Raw genomic sequence first — 19,981 nt, forward strand, 5'->3', positions numbered from 1 at the left:
CAGCAAGAAGTCTTGAAATATCCGTTGAAGTCAATAGTGGATTTTTTTTCGACATTCTTCGTATTAATTCTTGAGTGCGTTTTGGAAACTTTTTGGGCCTACCTGGTCTTGGAAATCTCTCTATTATACCACGTTCATGAAACGTTGCAATATTTTCGATATTTGTTCCTTTGGGTACATTTAAAGGACTAGAAATATCACACTGCTTGTGCCCCTGCTTAAACAACTATACAACTCGCTGTTTTAATTCTTCAGATAAATGACGCTTTGGCACTGTCACTTTTATTGAATTCTACTGTATACTGTGTAAATTCGATAAATTTAGCTTTTATTTGATTCGTTTTATCAAAAAATGTAAATAGTTTTCATAGTTTTGTCCGCAGTTTTTTTTAATTTTATATTTACTCCAAATTAAATTCCAATAAATACCAATATACCATGGATGTTGAAAGATTATTAAAAATAGAATCTATTTTATATTTACAATTTCAAATTATAATCGTTCACTTTAAATTAAAGCGACATTAAAAAAGTTTCCATACTTATGGCCACTACTGTATATGCAACCTAATTAGATACATGCACATAGATCCAAACCCATAAATTATTATATTAATCGATTTTTAGCACTTCGTGAAAGAAAAAAATGTTATTTTTTGTTCTAATATTATATCTGTGATGATATTAGCTAATTGCCGTATTAATTTTAGGAGAGAAATTTTCTATGTGCAGTCACGAGCATAGAATTAGCCGCAAGTATAATATTTTACGCTGTCAGGATTTCAATCCTAAATGAGTTACATCCAGACATGGTATTAATCATCTACTGTGTCAGATCTCAAATTTCCCAAACAACATCCCTTTTTTTGATTTTCTTACCAAAGTTTTGGTACCAACAAAAACAAGTAAGATCACTGGGTCAGGAATATTCCTGCAGGTTTCCATTGGATGCCTTTAAGGTGAGAATTGGTAGGAAGGAGTACCTTCGTGCACGGTTTCGTTTAATAATAAAATTGGTGCATTTGTCTATATTTGCAGGATCCACCTTCACAGAGAAGTTTATCGGGTAACAATAGTGACGTCGAAATGGGTGAAATAAGTATAGCGGATATGAATCCAGATGATATTAGAGCAGAGCTTAAGAGATTATATCTTCAACTAGAAATCTTCAAGGCGAAAACTATTTGTAGAGATAACCCCCACATATCCAAAAGGCGTGGTGGTAGAAAAGCGCAACATAGAAGATTCAGTTTACAGGTAAAATATCTTCGGATTTGACGTATTTGCATTATCCTCATCCATAAATCGTTATATTATACAGGGTGGTTCGTTAATAATGCGACGACCGAAAGTTGGAGATACTACATGTTCAATGGTGACGATTGAAGAAAATATGCCTTATCTGAAAGTTGATAGTTTCGGTTACATAAGGTATTGAAATTTAAAATTTCAAATAATTTTTCTGCCATTATTCTGAAAATAACTAAGTTAGACACTTGAAAATTTGTAAATATACGTATTTTAAATGACGATTAAAATAAGTTTTGTAATTTGTGCGTTGCTAATAGAGGGCGCTACTTACACTCACTTTTATAGAATTTACAGCTAATAACTTTTTACCCTATACATTTAACATGCAATTTAAAGAAAAATCTGAAAGAGCATTATTTTTTCCATTAATTACGTATTCTTGTTTCATTTTTGAAAAAAATCAGGTGTTTTTTCATATTCTTAAAAACATAAAACCATAACTTTACAAATTTTCAGATGTCTAACCTATGTACTTTCGTAACAATGACAAAGAAATAAATGAAAATTATGTTCAACATTTTGTATATATTCGAAATTATCAACTTTTGGATAAGGCATATTTTCTCTAATCGTCACCATTTGACATGTTGTATCTCCAGCTTTCGGTTGGCCCATTGTTGATAAAACACTCTGTATATAGTATGTATATATAAATATATATTTATCTCCATCAGTCTTGACAATTGTTATTATTGCTTTCTCAAGCTAAACATCCGCAAACGAAAGATATTAATTTCGATCTCCAAAAGTTGTATAGAAATATGAAATTTGCTTCTTTTTAGGTAAGGTAGGTGAAACTATTTGCTCAGGAGATAAGATAGCATTTTTGGCCACTGACACGAAAATCGATTTTTTTCTACAGGAAGTCGAAAAACATATTTTTAAATGTGTATTCTTGACAAGCTCTAAAATGCAATACAAACTGTATACTGTAAAGGTGTACAAAAGTTTTTTCTTTAACTATCGTAAATCATAAAATAGGTGGTACGCGCTGCTAAATGGATAATCCTGCAACCTGTAAATATTTGCAAGAATCGCAAACGTTTTGCGCGCATGTTTGATACGCACATTTAGCTTAATATACGCATTTATTTTGTTATACTATTCTAATCTAATTATATATATATATACTTTTCCATAGAAGAAGGGGAGCAAAGAAAAGGTAAGAAGAACAATGGTAAGTCGTACACGTAGGTATTTAGTCAGCACCGGGTGCCCACAACATCCGGGTTAACCCCATTATTTTTAGTTGCTTCAAATAGTTTGAATTAAAATCATTTTCATTATTTTAAAATTATTTCATCTCATGATATTTCACAATTCCAGAGCTTACATTCGAAGCACAAGGATAGGGATCACAAGAGGGACCTCGAGACCGAAATTATGGAAGCGGAACCATCCAGAACGCCAGAAGACTCGGTTTGTAGCACTGAGGGACCTAGTGCCATTTATGCCGATCTGCCATCAACTAACCAGATATTCTAGACATTTTGACAAACTTGTTTTCTAAGATATTGCTATATTCATCATTGAAAAGAATATTGAATAAATGAGAATTGTTCTTAGTTTAAATGATTGTTGTTGTTTTGAAACAGGTATATTTAAATTTAAAAAGAAGAGCAAACAAATGATATTCCATATTTGAAAATTTGTTAAATATTGCATAATATTTTCTGCACTTTTAAACATATGTAGATTGATGTGGCGTTTGAGCTTTATTCTGGGAAAAGTGTTCTTATGGGATATTTATGGAAGATTTTATTTGAAAATCTTTTAAATATTTCTGCCAACCGGTCTTCTAGTACTGGTTTGATTTCATCCGCTACAGTTTTCCAATTGTCATTTAGAAACAGGTTTATCGCATCACCTAAAACACATGTAGTTGGTTTTATAAAACTAATTATATTTTCTATTATCAATGCAATTCTACCTAATTCTTCATTTCCGTTGAACAGATTCTCAAATTTTAGTCGGGCATCTTTGATATCGAAGTCGATAAAGCACTTCTCAATATTGAAAAATTGCTCGCCATCTTTTTCTATTTTATTTGTCTTCATACTTACCACTGCATCAATATCAGCTAAAATCGAACAGTTTGAGTTAATTAACCAAAGTAACACGTCAAGTATGCCTGTTGCTTGTTAATTTGTTCGATCAATTATGACTAAAATCAATCTTTATATAACAAGTGTTCAGATAAAATAAATAAAATTAAAAAATAGAAATTTTAGGGAAAAACAATCTATCAGAACGTTTTGAAAAAATAGATAAATGTTTCCCAATTTTAAAGGGAATGATCGTAAAAACCCACATTTAGGGTCTATAGTAAGTACTTACTATAGTTTCCGAAGCTCAATCCTGATCCGACTATTGGCATCATTAATATTTTACCACTCATTGTATAATTGGTGTTAACAGTCAATTCTGGTAAAAACAGCTTAAATTTACATCTGTTTTTATCCATATCAATCCTAAAACAGCACGTGTATTAATTTACATCACTTTAAGCTTAATATGTATGTAAATATATGTTTTAAGAGCAAGCTTATACAGATTTATAAAATTAAAACTTAATAAATAAGTAAGTTTAGATTCCGTTAGACGGAAAAATGTTGTAAATAACACACATACAGTGTGACGCATTTAGGATGGAATTACTCCTGTAACTTTTGCATTTATAATCCAATTTCAAAGAATCAAGACGCAAAAGACAGAGAATAAAGAGCTTTATTTAAGCTGTAAAAATTGGTTTGTAACTAACCCGACCAAGCCCTACTATAACTAGTTTTCCATGGCAAAAATCAGAAAAAGGATTAGGGTGTTTTTTTTTGGAAAAAATAAGCACCCCGCTGAAATCAGCATTGTTTAAAATGGGTGCGTAACCAATTTCATCAAAAAATAAGTATTGTTAACCATCATAGGGAAGGTTATTTTTTAGCTGCCAACAATATTGTTTTATTAAACGAGCCATAAGAACCAATCGAAATGATTGAAATTGAACGACAAACGTTAAATTATTTTCTTTTTGGATATCAAAATTTTCTAGAATTTTTGAGCAAGAAGTGATGAACCTTTTGGACAATTTACAATTCACTTATTTGAGAAACCTCTATTTTCAATGAGCTGACAGTCCTGTTCATAATTCCGCTTGTGTGAGACAATATTTAAATTTGCATGCTTTCGAAAATAAGTGGATATACCGTAATAGTCCATCAATTGAATGGCCTCCTAGACGTCCCGATGGTACGTCCTTAGATTTTTTTTATGGGGCATGATCAAAAATAAATTTTATAGATTGTGTGTTGCCACATTGAAGATCTTCGAACCCGTATACGGAAAGCTTCTGAGGAAATAACTCCCCAACAGTTGAAAAATGTCCAAAAGAATATTTTAAAAAGATACAATAAATATATTAAATTAAAGGGTCGGCTAGTGGTAGCTCCCAAGATTTAGTTTATTGGTTTATTTATTTTATTTTTTATTTGTTTTTATGGCTATCTTGATTAAATAATGTTGTTGGCAACTATAAAATAAACTTCTCTAAAAAGGTTAATGATAATTACTTTTTAATGGAATTTAGTACGTACCCATTTTAAAGATTGCTGATTTCAGTGGCGTACTGATTAAAAAAAAACACTTTAATCTTTCTTTCCGATTTTTGACATAGAAAAAAAATTATGGTAATCCTTGCCCGGATGAGTTAGAAAATAATTTTTACAGCATAAATGGAGCTTTTTATTTTTTAGCTTTTGAGCATTAGTTCTTTAGAATCAAGTTAAAAGTGCAAAAGTTACGGGGGTTTCCATCTTAAATGGGTCACGCTACATATTAATGAGCAATTAATGATTTTAACTTCATTAACGCCTGAGCACAGCGAACGTAATATTTTCGATTATTGATCGCTGTCTTTGATAGATTTTCGTCATTAAAAAACATTAACGATGGAGAAGCAACTATTTCCACATAACCACTACAAAGTTGTTTTATTTTTAACATTTTTATGCATTTAGAATGGATGGTTTCAATAATGATCAATAACAAAACTTGTAGGGAGCAAAGTTTCACATAAATTAAAATTAAATGTGGTTTTTGAAATTTGTTGGTTCAAATGGAAACCCACATAAATACGTTTTTTCATGGGGTATAAAATAAAATTATTGTGTAGTATACATACCTATGGAACTCATAACTTACTTGGCATTTTTTATGAAGAATTTTGTTGGTCCGAATACTTGTATATTTGTGTAAGTCGACTTAATAGATACTGGACCCCGACCTTGATCAAGGACAATTTGTGGTATGATTAATGGCTCACAGCTAGGTATTCCGAATTCGGGAATTCCCTTGGCCATTAAGGGTCGCAGGCTTTCAATTGAGTCTATGAGACATTGTTTTAGGTTGGGATCTGACTTTGAACAAAGTTTGAGGAAAGATGCTGAAATCAAGTAAGTACGTGAACATAGGTGCCCCATTTTCTAAATTTGCAAACTGGTAGACCACAAAAACTTGAATTTATCTGTTTTAGTGGAGAATTTCAAAAATGTTAGCAAAGTTGCATGGAAGGATGAGTAGAGCTCACGCCAATTATCCTTTGGCGTTCATTTTCAAAAATCAAATCAAACAATACATTTTTATAAATATTCCAGTATTTAACTGTTTTGGGTTGTCAAATCGTCAAAAAATAAAAGGTGAATAAATCAATAAATGTAGGAAAAAAGCGGTGTTTTGCAACACGAGTGATCTTTACCCAGATAGTTTAGGGAATACAACATCAAGTCAAATTATTGAACATATTTCGAGAACACTGATGGCAATTAAGATATTACCAATTTTATTAATTACTTCTCATCACGTAATAATTTACGCTGCAAATATTCCTTGTTGATGAATTTCAATTTTGACTTACGTAATTCCGGTATTCCAAATATGCAGCTCTCACTTAAGAATATTGCACATAAAATAAGGTACTTTGAATATTTGATTATAGCCATCTTCACCGAATAAGCACATAAGTGTAATGAGAATGTGTTATGGGTGTCATCGAAAATTGAAATTATTTTGTAAATATACATATATTAAAGAGAAAATATTATAATATCACGTTGCATGCAATATTATGTTACCTACATACAACACGTAATAAATAATAAAATATGCTGGTACTATGGAAATTACGAGGTTCAGTAAACAGAACAATATATATATAGTATCAAATGACTTTGTTACATTTGTGTTTACGCTACGGAGTACAAATTTTACTCCATGATTCCCTCAAATTCTGAAAAGTTTTAACTCATATAGGGTTTCCCATATGTTTTACTTCAAAAGTTCAATTAAAATTTTCCAATCAAAGTAATAAAATCTTTTATTGGGATAATATACTAGATGTCCAGGCAAACCCTGGAAATAGAAGATAAATATGGGCAACCGATTTTTTTGCACTTGCACAGATTGTTCAAATGAAAAAATGTTACATGGAAGTTACAGTATTCAAGAGCGGCCATCATTCCGAATTTTTTTCAATTTTCTAAGTAAGGTCGTTGTGGCTCAAATGTAGTCAAATTTCAAAATCTTGAATGTCTCGCGTAACCGCTCGAACGCCACGATTGGTTAGAGTGAAAGTCAGGATTAAAAAAATATAAGTCTTGAGCAGGGTAAAAATTTGAGAAGTCATGATTACAGAACTATTCATTTTGATAATCAATCGAAATCTGAAGAAAATTGATGAATTTTTCTTTTGTGGATCAAAATCCTGAGGGAGATTTGCTTCGCCCGATAATGCAAAATTTTGAACTTAGAATTCAAAATAGTAAAATAGATGGAGGGCGTCTAAAAGATTTTATTTAAAAAAATTAAAAGTTATCTAAAATAATAATAAATATCATACAATTAATTACATATTATCCCAATAAAATATTCTTTTACTTTTATGTAAAAGTTTTTATTTGAATTTAAAAGTGCATAGATTAATATGGAAAACCCTGTATATTTCATTACTATTCATTTTGATTTGACCGATATATAGAGAGCAAGAGATTTGTTGACTCAAACGTTCTAGGATGTGGGAAATAATAATAAGTAGCTGTTGTTTAATCTAGAAAGACTAAAATTAGTAATTCTGTCACTTTTCGCATGGTGTTCATATATTTTCTATGCCCATATAAGAGATTCAGATCAACACCTCTGTAAGTAAAGCTCGTATGTGTCATTATAAACATAATCAGAGTTACGTAGCTTTCTGCGTTATCCTATGGTTGTCTGCGTTTCATCCCATTTTTGTCTCATCGCACATATTACTTTATGCAAGGCACCATAGACAAAGTGGAATCATTAAGACCCAGCGGGAAGGGACAAAAAGGAAACCGTTCTTAACAATTGAAACCACATCATTCTTTCTCATAATTCTTTGTGAATAGCTAGTTTGAAACTTTGATCATTGTATATTAGTTCTTTAGTGCAATAAAACAGTTTTTGAAATAAATTGTACATAATAAATAAATTTAATTCTAGACACTTTACACAATAGTTTCTTCTGTGATTCATTTCCTTATCGACATGCTCACTTGGAAAATACTGCCAAGGGCAGCAATTTTGCAACTAACCACTAACTCTTTGCAACAAAAAAAAACGCCACATTTTAAATTAATAACTGTATTTATGATGACTGCATCATTAAAAGAATCATTATACTGTGCTGGTCAATGCCATTCACCAAACAAGCACAAGCGCTTACACATTTAAGAAGTTTTTACCTAAGAACTCGACCTTCCCATTAGTGACCTTTGGCTACAGATAACCAGTTTTGAAGGACTATTTAAATATAAGACGATGTACTCGATTTTGCTTTTGTATACAAATAAGCGAATCTGTTAGTTGTGGCTGTTTTCATAAAAAGCGGCTTAATTAGTGTGCAGATATGTGGAAAATTGTTATAACAGGATTTTTCCTCTTGGTACTGTATTCTCGAGATGTGGCTGCAGCGAAAGGCTTACGTAAGTAAAAATAAGTTCGCTTTCTATTGCTCTAAATTTTTTTCCGTAGAACTTGTGTGATGTGAAAAAAACATTGTATTTCCCTTAATGTAATTACTATGCACACTGTGTGCGAAAAGTCTGGCAACCCTGAAATACAGTTAGGCACGAAAGTGTTCGAACGGCATTAAGTTTTTGAAATAAAATCCTCTATTATTCTTATAAATAATAAAAAAATAAGATATGCCATATTTTATGAAAGTACATTAATTTTTATTAAATTAGATAAAAATAAAATTAAAATTAATTGGACACAACCAATATAAATTATAATGTTTCTACGCAAATCATAAAATGTAACCCACAAAAGGTATTCGAACATAATACAAGTAAATAGATTTTCAGTCTTAATATTTGGTTGGGCCCCCTTTGCCTTAATTGCTACTTGTAGACGTCGTAGCATGGAATGTACTAAATTTTGTGTCACTTGGGCACCAATAAAATTCCAGAATTCCAAGATGCAGTATTGTACAAAAAGATAGCGACTTTTATAATTTTTGGCCATCATTTAAGGACACGAATTTAGAAAAAAATTAATATATTTAATAGGAAATATCTACGCTTATTTTGAATTTTTGATATAGAAACTATCATCAAAAATATAATATTAACGAAAACTGGCAATTTTATCAAAGGTGTCTGAAAACAGTTCAGACTTTTCTGGGAATTCCAGATATTTGCAATAAAGGATTTTAAGGGTTGATACCCTGGGAACCAAAATTCTCGCAGTATTATCAAGACCTAAAATTCAAAGGGTAGTGGCGTACAGTTTACTACTAGATAATAATAGTATCTGGAATTTCCCGAAAAGCCTTAAACTAGTACAATATCAGACGCACATGGACCAATGTCCAAAATCCAACATCTGGGGTTGCAAGAACTACATATGGTAACCGTAAATCAGAGACCAACAAAGAGCTGATTCCCGACTCCCATGTAACCAAAATTTATGATCCCTAAAATAAATGGAAGGACATAAATTGGATGGACCGACGATGGAATTTTCCAACCACTTTGTTGGACCATGGATCAACCCCCTCCTGCAGGGGTGATCGAGATCTGGCGACAAAGGGGAACAAAAAAAAGGAAGAAAGGTTCAGTCCCACCAGTACTTTCTAAGAAGAATCATTTTGCAACCAACCCGCGCATCGCTCAGGGCACGTAGAGTGTACCATCATCGTTAACAGTGCATATACAAGCAGGGTGTGAGTTCATGATTCAAGGGACTCAATTACTACCTCTTGCAACTCTACAAAACTAGTTGTTCTTGGAACCACCGATGGCTAGTTATTTTTTAAACCATTAACTAAGTACCATTTCCTACAACCTGTATTGCATGGAACTACTAGTGATATTAGTTACGCAATAAAGCATTAAAACAACCAAACACGAGTGCTTAAATCCAGTTTCTCTAGGTCTGAAAGAGAAAAAATTGAACGTGGTCCTTCGGAATAAACTAAAACAGAACCAGCAGCGGAAGCAGATGCCACTAAGGCACAACGGTGTCCTGGAGAGGTACAAAAGCTTCTTCGACGACAAAAGGGTTGTGCAAAAAGATCGCAATTATTTGGATAATATAATATATTATTTAATAGAAATGTTATAATCAACATTTAGTCTAATAGCCCTTTTGTTTTATTACTGCTGCACATCTTTTCGGCATAGATTCAATTAATTTCTCGATGTAGTCTCCATCCAATTCGTTCCAAGCAGTCTCGATAGCGATAAACAAATCATTGGTGTTACTGTAATTTCGAGTTCGAATTTTAGTGTCAACGTAGTGTCATTGGTTCTCAATCGGATTTAAATCCAGGGATTGAGACGGCCAAATCATTACAGTAATATTTTCTTTTTGAATCCATTCTTTGACAAACCTAGACGCATGCTTCGGATCGTTATCATGTTGAAAGATTGCCGTTAGTAGCATAAGCTCGTTCATGTAAGGCACTAAATGTGTTTGGAGAATGTCCTTGCACATGAAACGATCCATTATTCCACTAATTCTAACAATAGGACCCATTCCAAATGAAGAGAAACAGCCCCATACCATGACGTTCCTCCTCCATGTTTAATAGTACGGCAAACGTATCTTTTGTCCAGTTTCTTGCCAATAGGTCTTCTTACGTGAAATATCCCATCACTATTAAATAAATTGTATTTGGATTCATCGCTGAAAACCACTTTTTTTCAATCTTCCATTGACCAATTACAATAATCTTCTACAAATCGAAGTCGGGCTTTTACATTTTTTTTGGACAACAATGGTTTCTTCGCAGGACGACGTGCTGGTAAAGCAGCATTAAGCAACCTCCTTCTTACCGTACTTGAGCTAACACTTGTCGCACCCGCTTCTTCTAACTTGGTCAAAATTTGAAAAGATGACAACAATGGATTTGCTTTGGAGATTCGTAGTAGTAATATGTTCAATCTGGGAGTGGTTTTTCTGGGTCTTTCTGGTATGGATGCTGGACCAGCTTCACCAGAAATTATAGACTTTTTAATTATTCGGCTAACAATAGACTTATGAAGTTTTAAACTTGTTGCAATTTCACTTTGCTTTGAACCGTCTTGAAAATGCTTTATCACTAATTTTCTAACTTCCGGAGATATAGTTTTGGCTCGAACCATTTTGCATTTACTAAATATCAATATATTTTTGTTTCACCAAGCAATAAAAACGAATGAAATGAAGAAAACAACATGGTATCTAGTAGTTGCTATCTTTATGCACAAATAGATTTTAAAAAAATAAAATATTTTAGATTCAGTTTGCCCTTTTTTTGAAATGAGCATATATTGGCAATTGTAAGTAAACAATATTTATAAATAAATAAAATAAAAATAGATATCCAGAAAGAAAACATCATTGACATCATATTATTAAAAGTTGCTATCTTTTTGCACCATACTGTACATTGAACTAAACTGTCCTTAAAGATGATCCACTAGATTCTTTTTTTTCGACTTCATCCCACAAATGTTCGGTTAGATTTATATCTGGGCTTTGTGGTGGAGTTGGTAATACGTGAGGGTTGTTAGGGACTTTAAGTTATTGGTTTTTGTTTGTTGTTATTAATTTTGTTTTTGTTAGGTATTTGTATTTTATCCCTTAAATTACGCCCAGATACAGCGATACTTGTTCTGAGAATGCCATCTGGGTACTAGACCACATGGCCCATCAGGCCAAAACTTAGGGTGCGTTTTGGCTGGGGAATATGCTACTAGTCAAAGGAAGCTTTCTCGGTCGGAACTATTGCCACGATGGGCAATTCGTTGGGCCTGCAATATTCCCAGAAAACCGACTAGTATAGATATTCTCCAGATGATCGCGATTTATGGGATCCGGCGTAGCCATAGCCCGTAAGGGTTCTTGGTGGTTGTGTGCCCCTGGTTTGAATTCTTCGGGTTTAGTACTTAGGGATAATTGAAGTAATTTTTGCCTCTTTTTCCTTCTCTTCGTGTGGAAGCTGCGTCGGTGCCGGGATGTGATCGAAATCATAGTGTGTAGCCCGCCCAATTAAGCATTCTTCCTCTTTCTACTTAGACAAAAACTCTTTCATTATTTGATATAAGTGCAAGTTAAATACAGTCCACTTTATGTAAACCAAATTGGCGTTTTCATGGTTTCATTTATCGAAGGAACCCCCTTAACAGGGTCATTATAAAATAACCAAGTTTTCACCACATGGGCCGTGTTCTTTGGATCATTGTCCTATTGGAACCAATAATTTCTCGACAAACCTAATTTATTTACATTTTCTTTCAAATTATTTTTCAACATTTGGAAATATTTCAGTTTATTCATAATTTCGTCTATGAAGACAAGCTTTCCAATCCCATTTGCCGCCATACACCCCCACATGTCATTGTGACACCCCCAGTTTAACGGATCCAGTTCTGTATTCTTTTTCCGCACGTTTTGGTGTCCATCACTGTCAAGAACATTGTGCTTGTTTTCATTGAAGAAAACTACTTTATTTCAAAATTGTCCTACATAATTCAGGGTGTACTTCTTTCCCAAATTGGATTAAAACACATCTCGATAATTTGGATGCAGAAATAAAAGGATTTTTTACAATTTCACGTAAAACTATAGACTTTTCACGTTTTGTCAATTCCTTTGATCATACAGATCAACGTTTATTCATGATTATTTCCCAGCGTTTTATTTTTTTTAAAGATGTACAAGTTAGTTGATTTAGTTCAATGCAACACACGAGCAATTTCTGTGTTTTGTTGACCTTCGTTCTACCATTTTAGTATTAATTCTTGTTCTCCAACTGTTGTTTCACTTATTTTCTTTGTCAATTTGATAAACAATAACCTCTGGCGGTAAATGATATTTAGCTATTAACTTTACAACACCAATTGACAAATGTTTGTACATTTTGGTCAAAAAAGAGTTACAGTTCGTATTTTTTTCCCTTTTTGAAGTGTTCGAATACTTTTGTGAATCAATATAAAAAATATTTCAAATACTTTTTAAACAAGATGGTATTTGTTATTTTTTTAGTAGCTATATATTAATAAATATATTCTTCTTGACAATATAGTTTAATTTACCATCTGTTACCTAATTAACAATATTTCATTCTTATTAGTTTCGTTCGAATAATTTCGTGACTGATTATATTTTGAAACATATAATTTATTAAAAAATACCTTACATAAAAGTAGAATGAGTTTAAAAATTCTATCGTTCTGCGGTATTCACAAATATACAAGGTGTGTCACGAAGTAGCAGTGAAATGAAGTTAAGTTTTTTCCTATGGAATGGCAAACTTTTTACAATATTTTCAGATTCACCCTCGTGTTCTAAACACATTTTATGTAACATGTCCAACGGCTAACTCCAGCGATTCAACAGCGGTAGCAGTTATGAAGAAAACCTAATCAAATTATTTTTATTGGATGAAGTGCTCAAAATTTACAAATGTGACGAATCCGATTATTTAGAAGGCCATTCTGTCATTAATAAGGATGATAATGATTTTTATTTTTTTATCTAATCTATCTAGTAACGAGTTTGCTAATTACGCAGCTTGGTTAGGAGGCACAGGTGAAATAGAATGGCGCCCTAGATCGCCTGACTTGACGCTTCTTGACTTTTTTCTATGTGACCACTTAAAAAGTAAGGTACATGCCATGAAGCTGGCAGATTTAAAGGAATTAAGAAGAAAAGTTACTGGCGAATGCCCTCTCGTTATTGTTGAAATGCTGGAATACGTTATTGAGAAATTCTGTTAAAATTTAGCTCATTATTAAGTCATTAAGGAGGGATATTTTGACTCCTTCCTTAAAAAAAAGTTTATTTAAATAAAAGCAATTGCTTTATTTTTTATTTTTCTCTTTAATTTTGCAACAGCTGTTGAGCCGTTAGAATTAGCTATGGCACATGTCACGTGAAATGTATTCAGAATACGAGGATGAATCAAAAAACGTCATAAAAAGTTCGCCGTTCCATAAGAAAAAACATAACTTCAATTCACTGATACTTTGCGACGTACCTTGTTGACTCGTTCAATTTTTGCATAAAGTAGTTTTTAATAAAACGTATAATTTTCGAGATGTGTCGGATTGCCGGACCGCTCATACACACTATACAGGGTGTTCCAGTTTATAGTAGCAGGACTTTAACAGTCGATAGAAGACCTTTTCTTAAAATGAAAATATTCTATAAATATATATTAAAAACGGCTTAGCTTTTGAGATATAGGGTGGCAAACTTAATTTTTTTTTAAATAATTCACGCAAATATCAAAATATAGCTATGAAATTTGATATTTTGGGATTTTTCGCATTGCCGAATTTATATTTGTTAAAATTTTCGTCAAATTTACAGAGAACGCCATATGCAACGTACTAGTGACTTTACTAGACCTAGAACTTGTCAACGGGAATTTAGTATAAACATTTTGCTGGAAATTTTCCAAAATAATTTGTTTTGACCCTACTTTTTGTCAGATCGGTTAAATTCTGTAAATGTTTTGGAATTTCTGGAAACTGAGCATGATAATATGTGGGACGATGTTTCAGTAATTTTTAAAGAACGGCCTAAGTTACAATTGGATGGTTGTTCAGCACATTTTGGCGAGCTTGGTTGAATACGAATTACCCAGGAAGATAGATAGGACGTGGTGGTCCGGTTTGGTGGCCTTCACGTTCACCTGACTTTACGCCTTTAGACTTCTTCGTGTGGGGTTTCTTAAAAGAAAGAGTTTATGCTACCCCTGTGACAAATATCGAAGACCTGAAATTATGGATAACAAACGCTTGTCAAGAGATATGAGTAAACCATTTAGTTGAAATACGAAGGTTTATTGAACGTCGTTGTCATCTTTGCATTTGGTTAAATGGTTTTTATTTTGAACATTTACTTTAAATTAAAGCTAAATTAGTTAGAATATAATTACTTCTTTGTTTCGTATTAAATAACAATTAAAAAGTGTTTGGTATTCATTTCGTTCCAAAATATTAAAATGTTAAATGGTAAATAAATAATGTTAAATGCAATAGGCATAAAATTAATAACGTTGTAAAATAAATTAAGAAATATTTATTAAGCATATAAAATTTGGCGAAATAAACTATTTACTATCTAATCACAACTCCCCTGTGGAAGCAGGTCGAACTACTAGGAACCAAATTCAAAATATCTCGAAAACAGTAACTTTTAGCAATTTATAACAAGAGTACTTTTTTTAGAAAAAAATTAACGGGGAATCCATTTTGATAAAAAAAAGTTGCTACAAAAGGCACAAAAAAGTTATCATAATTTAAACGTTCACTAGTACGTTGCATATGGCGCTCTCTGTAAATTTGACGAAAATTTTAACAAATATAAATTCCGCACTGTGAAAAATCCCAAAATATATCAAATTTTATGGCTATATTTTGATATTTGCGTGAATTATTTTTAAAAAAATTTTAAAGTTAAGTTTGCCATCCTGTATCTCAAAAACTGAGCCGTTTTCAATATATATTTATATAACATTTTCATCTTAAGAAAAGGTTTTCTATTGACTGTTAAAGTCCTGCTACTATAAACTGGAACACCCTGCATAAAGTAATCCTATTAACATGAGTTTCCATTATTAGAGTCTTCTAAACCAGAATTCAAATTCGCGACGGCACTGGTGGACTCTAAAAGAGTGTAGCATAAAAACAAACTACTTACAAAGAAAAAGTGTTACGGAAAAAATAGTTGATTAGTTCTTAGATATTGTAATACAAAAACGTATATTTTTCAGCATCGTATTTAAAGTTATGTCACAAGGGGATTCCAAATTTAAATGAATGCATAATCGAAAACCTAAATATATTAAGACCAAGAATGAAAGTCGGCATTCCAGAGCTCTTAATTCCAAGCCTCGATCCTCTTATCATTCCAGAAGCTACACTATCAACGGGAAGTGATTTTAAAGCAACTTTTCGAGATCTACACGTAAGTATAATAAATAGTTTAGGTTAAGGATTAATGTAACCTGAACTCATCTTGACAATTGCTACCAGGTAATTTTCTGCGAAAACTTTTATCACTGGGTACCTACCTAAGGCATTTTTTTTCACGAGGAAAATCTTCAGCAAGACACCCAGTCGGATATTTTGATGTGCAGATAGCGTGGGATTCACCAAAGCACCCAGTAAATATAAAAAATCTCGGAATTCCTGTTGACCCAACCTCCGACGGTCCAGGACTGTCCCTCAGAGGGACATAAGTATCGAAGTCGAAAACTTGGCCCTAGCTTTAATAAAAAAACGGCCATTTTGCGGTACCGGTGATATAAACAACAGAAAAAAAGATACATGTCTAAAGATAGTATTTTTCGTCTTATTTGTTGTTACTTTTGAATTGTAAAACACACACGAATTAGTTTAAAAAAGAAAGGGAGGGGGGGGGGAGGTACAATTTAGAGCTACGCGATATTACTCATAGTTGGGCCTTTTTTATTTTTTCTAATATTTGTCGATATTTCTTGATACCCCGCACCTATTCCCGTATCGGGGCGGCGTACAGGAGCATCGATCGTACCGCTCTATCAAGAAATAGTACCAAAGACATTTATGTTCTCACTACTATGCCTACATTGTTAATTAATTTATATTAGTCATTTTAACTTCAATGTATTCTTTTATTTATTTTTTCATTGTAAAATACATTTTATCGTTAATTCTTGCATCTGTTTTTCAGTTATACCGTACTGATGCATTTGTGATGGATACTTTGAATTTTGACATCGATAAATACATCATAGACATTAAAATACATTTTCCGAGCATTAGGATCACTTCCAATTACACTATAAATGGAAGAATCTTAGTTTTGAATCTAAATGGCAATGGACCAGCCGATGGGAATTACAGTGAGTTAATATGGCTTTACTAAATAGTTTATGAGTAAGACAGGGTAAAATAACATTAAAAGTTGCTTCTTCGTTTTAAGCTTTAATAAATTTAAGCACCATACGTACTTAATTTTGCATTTAATTAATGTATATTATTATGTCAGTTTGTATGGGATTCCCAATATTAAACATTTACATACATTTTAAAAAGAAAAAAAAAATTATTGGACTAGTATATAGGGTCATTCAGGATGCTTGTCCTATTAAAAGTTTACGGGGTTCTAATATAACTAGAGATCTGAAATTTTGGATACTGACCTAATGGAGTTTGATCTGTTGAATAAAAATATTGGTATCGTTGCGACGTTGACAGATCATCTATGTGTAACTGATAGCAACTTTGTTATTTTAAATGGCACACCCTGTATTTTATTACATTTTCGAATGTCGCCGGAGATTTAAACCCCAGTTTATTTATCATATGCCATAGTTATGATGAATCCTTTTCGAAATAAATATTAGAATCTTTGAGAGTAAAAGGCACCACTTATTAGTTAATTCGGTTAGGAGGAGGCTATGGGTTAACAACGTAAAATAAACGAAATTGTAACATCCTTTATAATAAACTAGATCTATGAAATATAAATAAAATTAGAGATTTTGCTGAAAATGTTTATAAAAAAATTATAAAAAAATATTTGCCAATATCTCAAAAACAACTGAAAACAATTATATTAATGTATAATTCTTTTCGATAGAGAATTTATTGATCCTTCAGATGCCATCCAAAAATATAAGGTGTTCTATTTAAGATTCTCATTTAATGCTCATATTTATATCCTTCGGATTTCGCACTAATTTTTCCACGCCCTGTATGTAAATCCAAAAAATGTATAATATTAAAAGATACAGATAACTAATAAGAGTCTGTAACTCACATTTCAACTCTCTAGCTGTGATAGCTGAAAAAATAGGCACTTTTCAATTAAGAACTGTTTGTTGCCAAATCAGTCAAAAAAAAATTATTTCGAAAACGGTTCATCATAGCTATGGCATATGATACATAAACTGGGGTTTAAATCTTCCGGGAAATTCGAAAATGAAATAAAATACAGGGTGTGCCATTTAAAATAACAAAGTTGCTATCAGTTACACATAGATGATCTGTCAACGTCGCAACGATACCAATATTTTAATTCAACAGATCAAACTCCATTACATCAGTATCCAAAATTTCAGATCTCTAGTTATATTAGAACCCCATAAACTTTTAATAGGATATCCACCGTGAATGACCCTGTATATCTAATTTTATAAGATTTATTATTAATTTAGATAACTATTGAATTTTTTTAAATTCATGTTTTGTAAATGCTCTCCATTAATACTATTTTGAATTCTAAGTTCAAAATTTTACATAATTCCGCAAAGCAAATTTCCCTCTTGATCTTGATCTTGATCCGCGAAGGGAAAATTCATCAATTTTCGTAAGATTTAAATTAAGTATCGAAATCAATAGTTCTCTGACAATTATTTTTTTAATTTTTGCTTTCCTCAAGATTTTCTGTTCTTTTTTAATTTAGACCTTGACTCTGACCAATCGTGGATTCGAAAAGTTGCGCCGAACATTCAAAATTTTCAAATTTGAAGGTGTTTCGAGCCAAAACGGGTCTAATTAGAATATCGAAAAAATTGCGTAATGATGGCCTGCCTTGGGTATTATGACCTCTATTTCAAATTTTTCCTATCGGATAATCCGTGCAGTCACAAAAAAATATAAACCGATATCCCATGTCAATCCTCTATTTCCCGGGTTCACCTGGACACCCGGTGTATTAAATTGTCCAATAAAAGATTTTTTTACTTTGATGCGAAAGTTTTTATTTGACTTTTAAAATGCTCAGTCTAATATGGATAACACTACATAACCTGTGTCACATTTCCTACATCACGACCTTTAAGGCTATTTTATGTATCATACTGGGTAGTCCATAAATGAATATGACATCAGGTGGGCAAATTATATTCATCTGAATATTAATTGGATTTTTTTTTTCAGCAAATATTCGGACCGAGCTGAGCCTTAAAGGAACGCCGTTTCAGAAAAATAACAAAACCTTCGTAAAGTGGAATAGGGAGAAGATTGATATCCAGATAGAGTCTGTCCATCTCCTGTTCGAGAGGATATTTGGAGATAATGCTGCATTAAATGATCAAACTAATAGAGTTATAAATGAGAACATTGGTAGCATTATCGAGGAATTGAAACCTGTTACCCAGCAGATTATTGGCGATTTCATCTTTAACCTTATAAATCGATTGTTTGCTAGGTATTCTATTTCTGATCTATTTCCAAAATAGAAAATTTATGTTTCAGAATTTAAATACTTATTTGTGACGAAATATGAAAAGACTATTTTTATAATGTTCGTTTTATTGTAACCTTCCCGATTCATAAACACGAATTTAATGGTATTGGTACATATTCCTTTTAGACGTAAGTGCATGTGTGCTTGAGGACCATGAGGAGCATGTGTCTCAGAAAACAGTTTGTTTTTGTTTTAATTTAAGAGAAAAACATCATTATTAACCTCCGAGAAGTAAAAGACAAAGATAATGGTATAATCTTTAAAATAGACATACCTGCATGGCATTGTTATTATGAAGATGTAGCGCAAATTAGATAGCCTCTTGTTTTTTCAAATTTGCAAAAAGTCAATTATTTACAGTAGTGGCTATAAGTATGGAAACTTCTTTAATATTGCATTTTTTCTTAACTACCGGGTATAAATTGAAATCGAACATGTACAATAGATTCAACAATTTTTACTTTATCGATATCCTCGGTATATTGGTATTTATTGGTATTGCCTTTAGAATGCTGATGAAAAAATAAATTTGTTGATAAAAATCGCAAATAATTGATAAATTTATAGAATTTTGCATAGTATCTGATAAAGTTCATAGTAATAACAATGCCAAAACGCCACTTGTCTGAAGAAGTAAAACAGCGTATTGTTGAACTATATAGAAATGGAAACAGGCAGTGCGATATTTCTAGTACTTTAAATATCCCCAAAGGCACTATCTCCAAAATATTAAAACGCTTCCATGAACGCCAAAGAACAAGCAATGCTCCACGACCGGGTAGGCTCAAAAAATATTCCAAAAGTACCGTAAAATTAATAAAAAGGATGTCGGAGAAAAAACCCACAATTGACTTCGGTGGATATTTGAAGGCGCCTTGCCGAAGAACAAAACATCGTGGTTCCAAATAGAACAGTGCGGAGAATT

General features: G+C 32.3%; 3 protein-coding genes across 7 annotated transcripts in view; 2 read left to right on the forward strand and 1 right to left on the reverse strand.

Moving 5' to 3' along the window:
- Positions 1 to 2,883, forward strand: part of smog (G-protein coupled receptor 158 smog) — a 45,978-nt gene extending 43,095 nt beyond the window's left edge. The window contains exons 9-12 of one of the 5 annotated variants that reach the window (XM_066285171.1): positions 711 to 959; positions 1,039 to 1,257; positions 2,456 to 2,473; positions 2,638 to 2,883. In XM_066285171.1, coding sequence (XP_066141268.1) covers positions 711 to 959; positions 1,039 to 1,257; positions 2,456 to 2,473; positions 2,638 to 2,796 — 645 coding nt within the window. In that variant the 3' untranslated portion in view covers positions 2,797 to 2,883. Of the gene's footprint in view, positions 1 to 710; positions 960 to 1,038; positions 1,258 to 2,452; positions 2,489 to 2,637 lie in introns of all 5 variants that reach the window. The other 4 variants (XM_066285169.1, XM_066285170.1, XM_066285167.1 and 1 more) reach the window with 4 other exon arrangements.
- On the reverse strand, positions 2,494 to 6,394 carry LOC136340836 (protein takeout-like). The gene is made up of 5 exons (XM_066285230.1): positions 6,218 to 6,394; positions 5,506 to 5,746; positions 3,649 to 3,782; positions 3,242 to 3,391; positions 2,494 to 3,178 (listed from the first exon to the last, which is right to left on the reverse strand). Exons 1-5 carry the CDS (start codon positions 6,381 to 6,383, stop codon positions 3,027 to 3,029), a joined length of 843 nt encoding a protein of 280 aa, XP_066141327.1. The 5' UTR covers positions 6,384 to 6,394; the 3' UTR covers positions 2,494 to 3,026.
- Positions 6,395 to 8,007: 1,613 nt separating this feature from the next.
- On the forward strand, positions 8,008 to 19,112 carry LOC136340839 (protein takeout-like). The gene is made up of 4 exons (XM_066285234.1): positions 8,008 to 8,303; positions 15,593 to 15,786; positions 16,534 to 16,705; positions 18,747 to 19,112. The coding sequence occupies exons 1-4, from the start codon at positions 8,228 to 8,230 to the stop codon at positions 19,046 to 19,048; spliced, it is 744 nt and encodes a 247-aa protein (XP_066141331.1). The 5' UTR covers positions 8,008 to 8,227; the 3' UTR covers positions 19,049 to 19,112.
- Positions 19,113 to 19,981: the final 869 nt, after the last annotated feature.

The sequence above is a fragment of the Euwallacea fornicatus genome, chromosome 8 (genome assembly GCF_040115645.1).
Source record: "Euwallacea fornicatus isolate EFF26 chromosome 8, ASM4011564v1, whole genome shotgun sequence".
Lineage (NCBI taxonomy): Eukaryota > Metazoa > Arthropoda > Insecta > Coleoptera > Curculionidae > Euwallacea > Euwallacea fornicatus.

Coding starts and splice junctions, on each gene's coding strand:
- LOC136340836 (XM_066285230.1), bottom strand. CDS start 6,383: ATGTATATTTACAAAATAATTTCAATTTTCGATGACACCCATAACACA. Junction 3,783..5,505: donor TTCTTCATAAAAAATGCCAA/GTAAGTTATGAG, acceptor GTGCTGTTTTAG/GATTGATATGGATAAAAACA. Junction 3,179..3,241: donor CAACGGAAATGAAGAATTAG/GTAGAATTGCAT, acceptor CATGTGTTTTAG/GTGATGCGATAAACCTGTTT.
- LOC136340839 (XM_066285234.1), top strand. CDS start 8,228: ATGTGGAAAATTGTTATAACAGGATTTTTCCTCTTGGTACTGTATTCT. Junction 15,787..16,533: donor CAACTTTTCGAGATCTACAC/GTAAGTATAATA, acceptor TCTGTTTTTCAG/TTATACCGTACTGATGCATT. Junction 16,706..18,746: donor ACCAGCCGATGGGAATTACA/GTGAGTTAATAT, acceptor TTTTTTTTTCAG/CAAATATTCGGACCGAGCTG.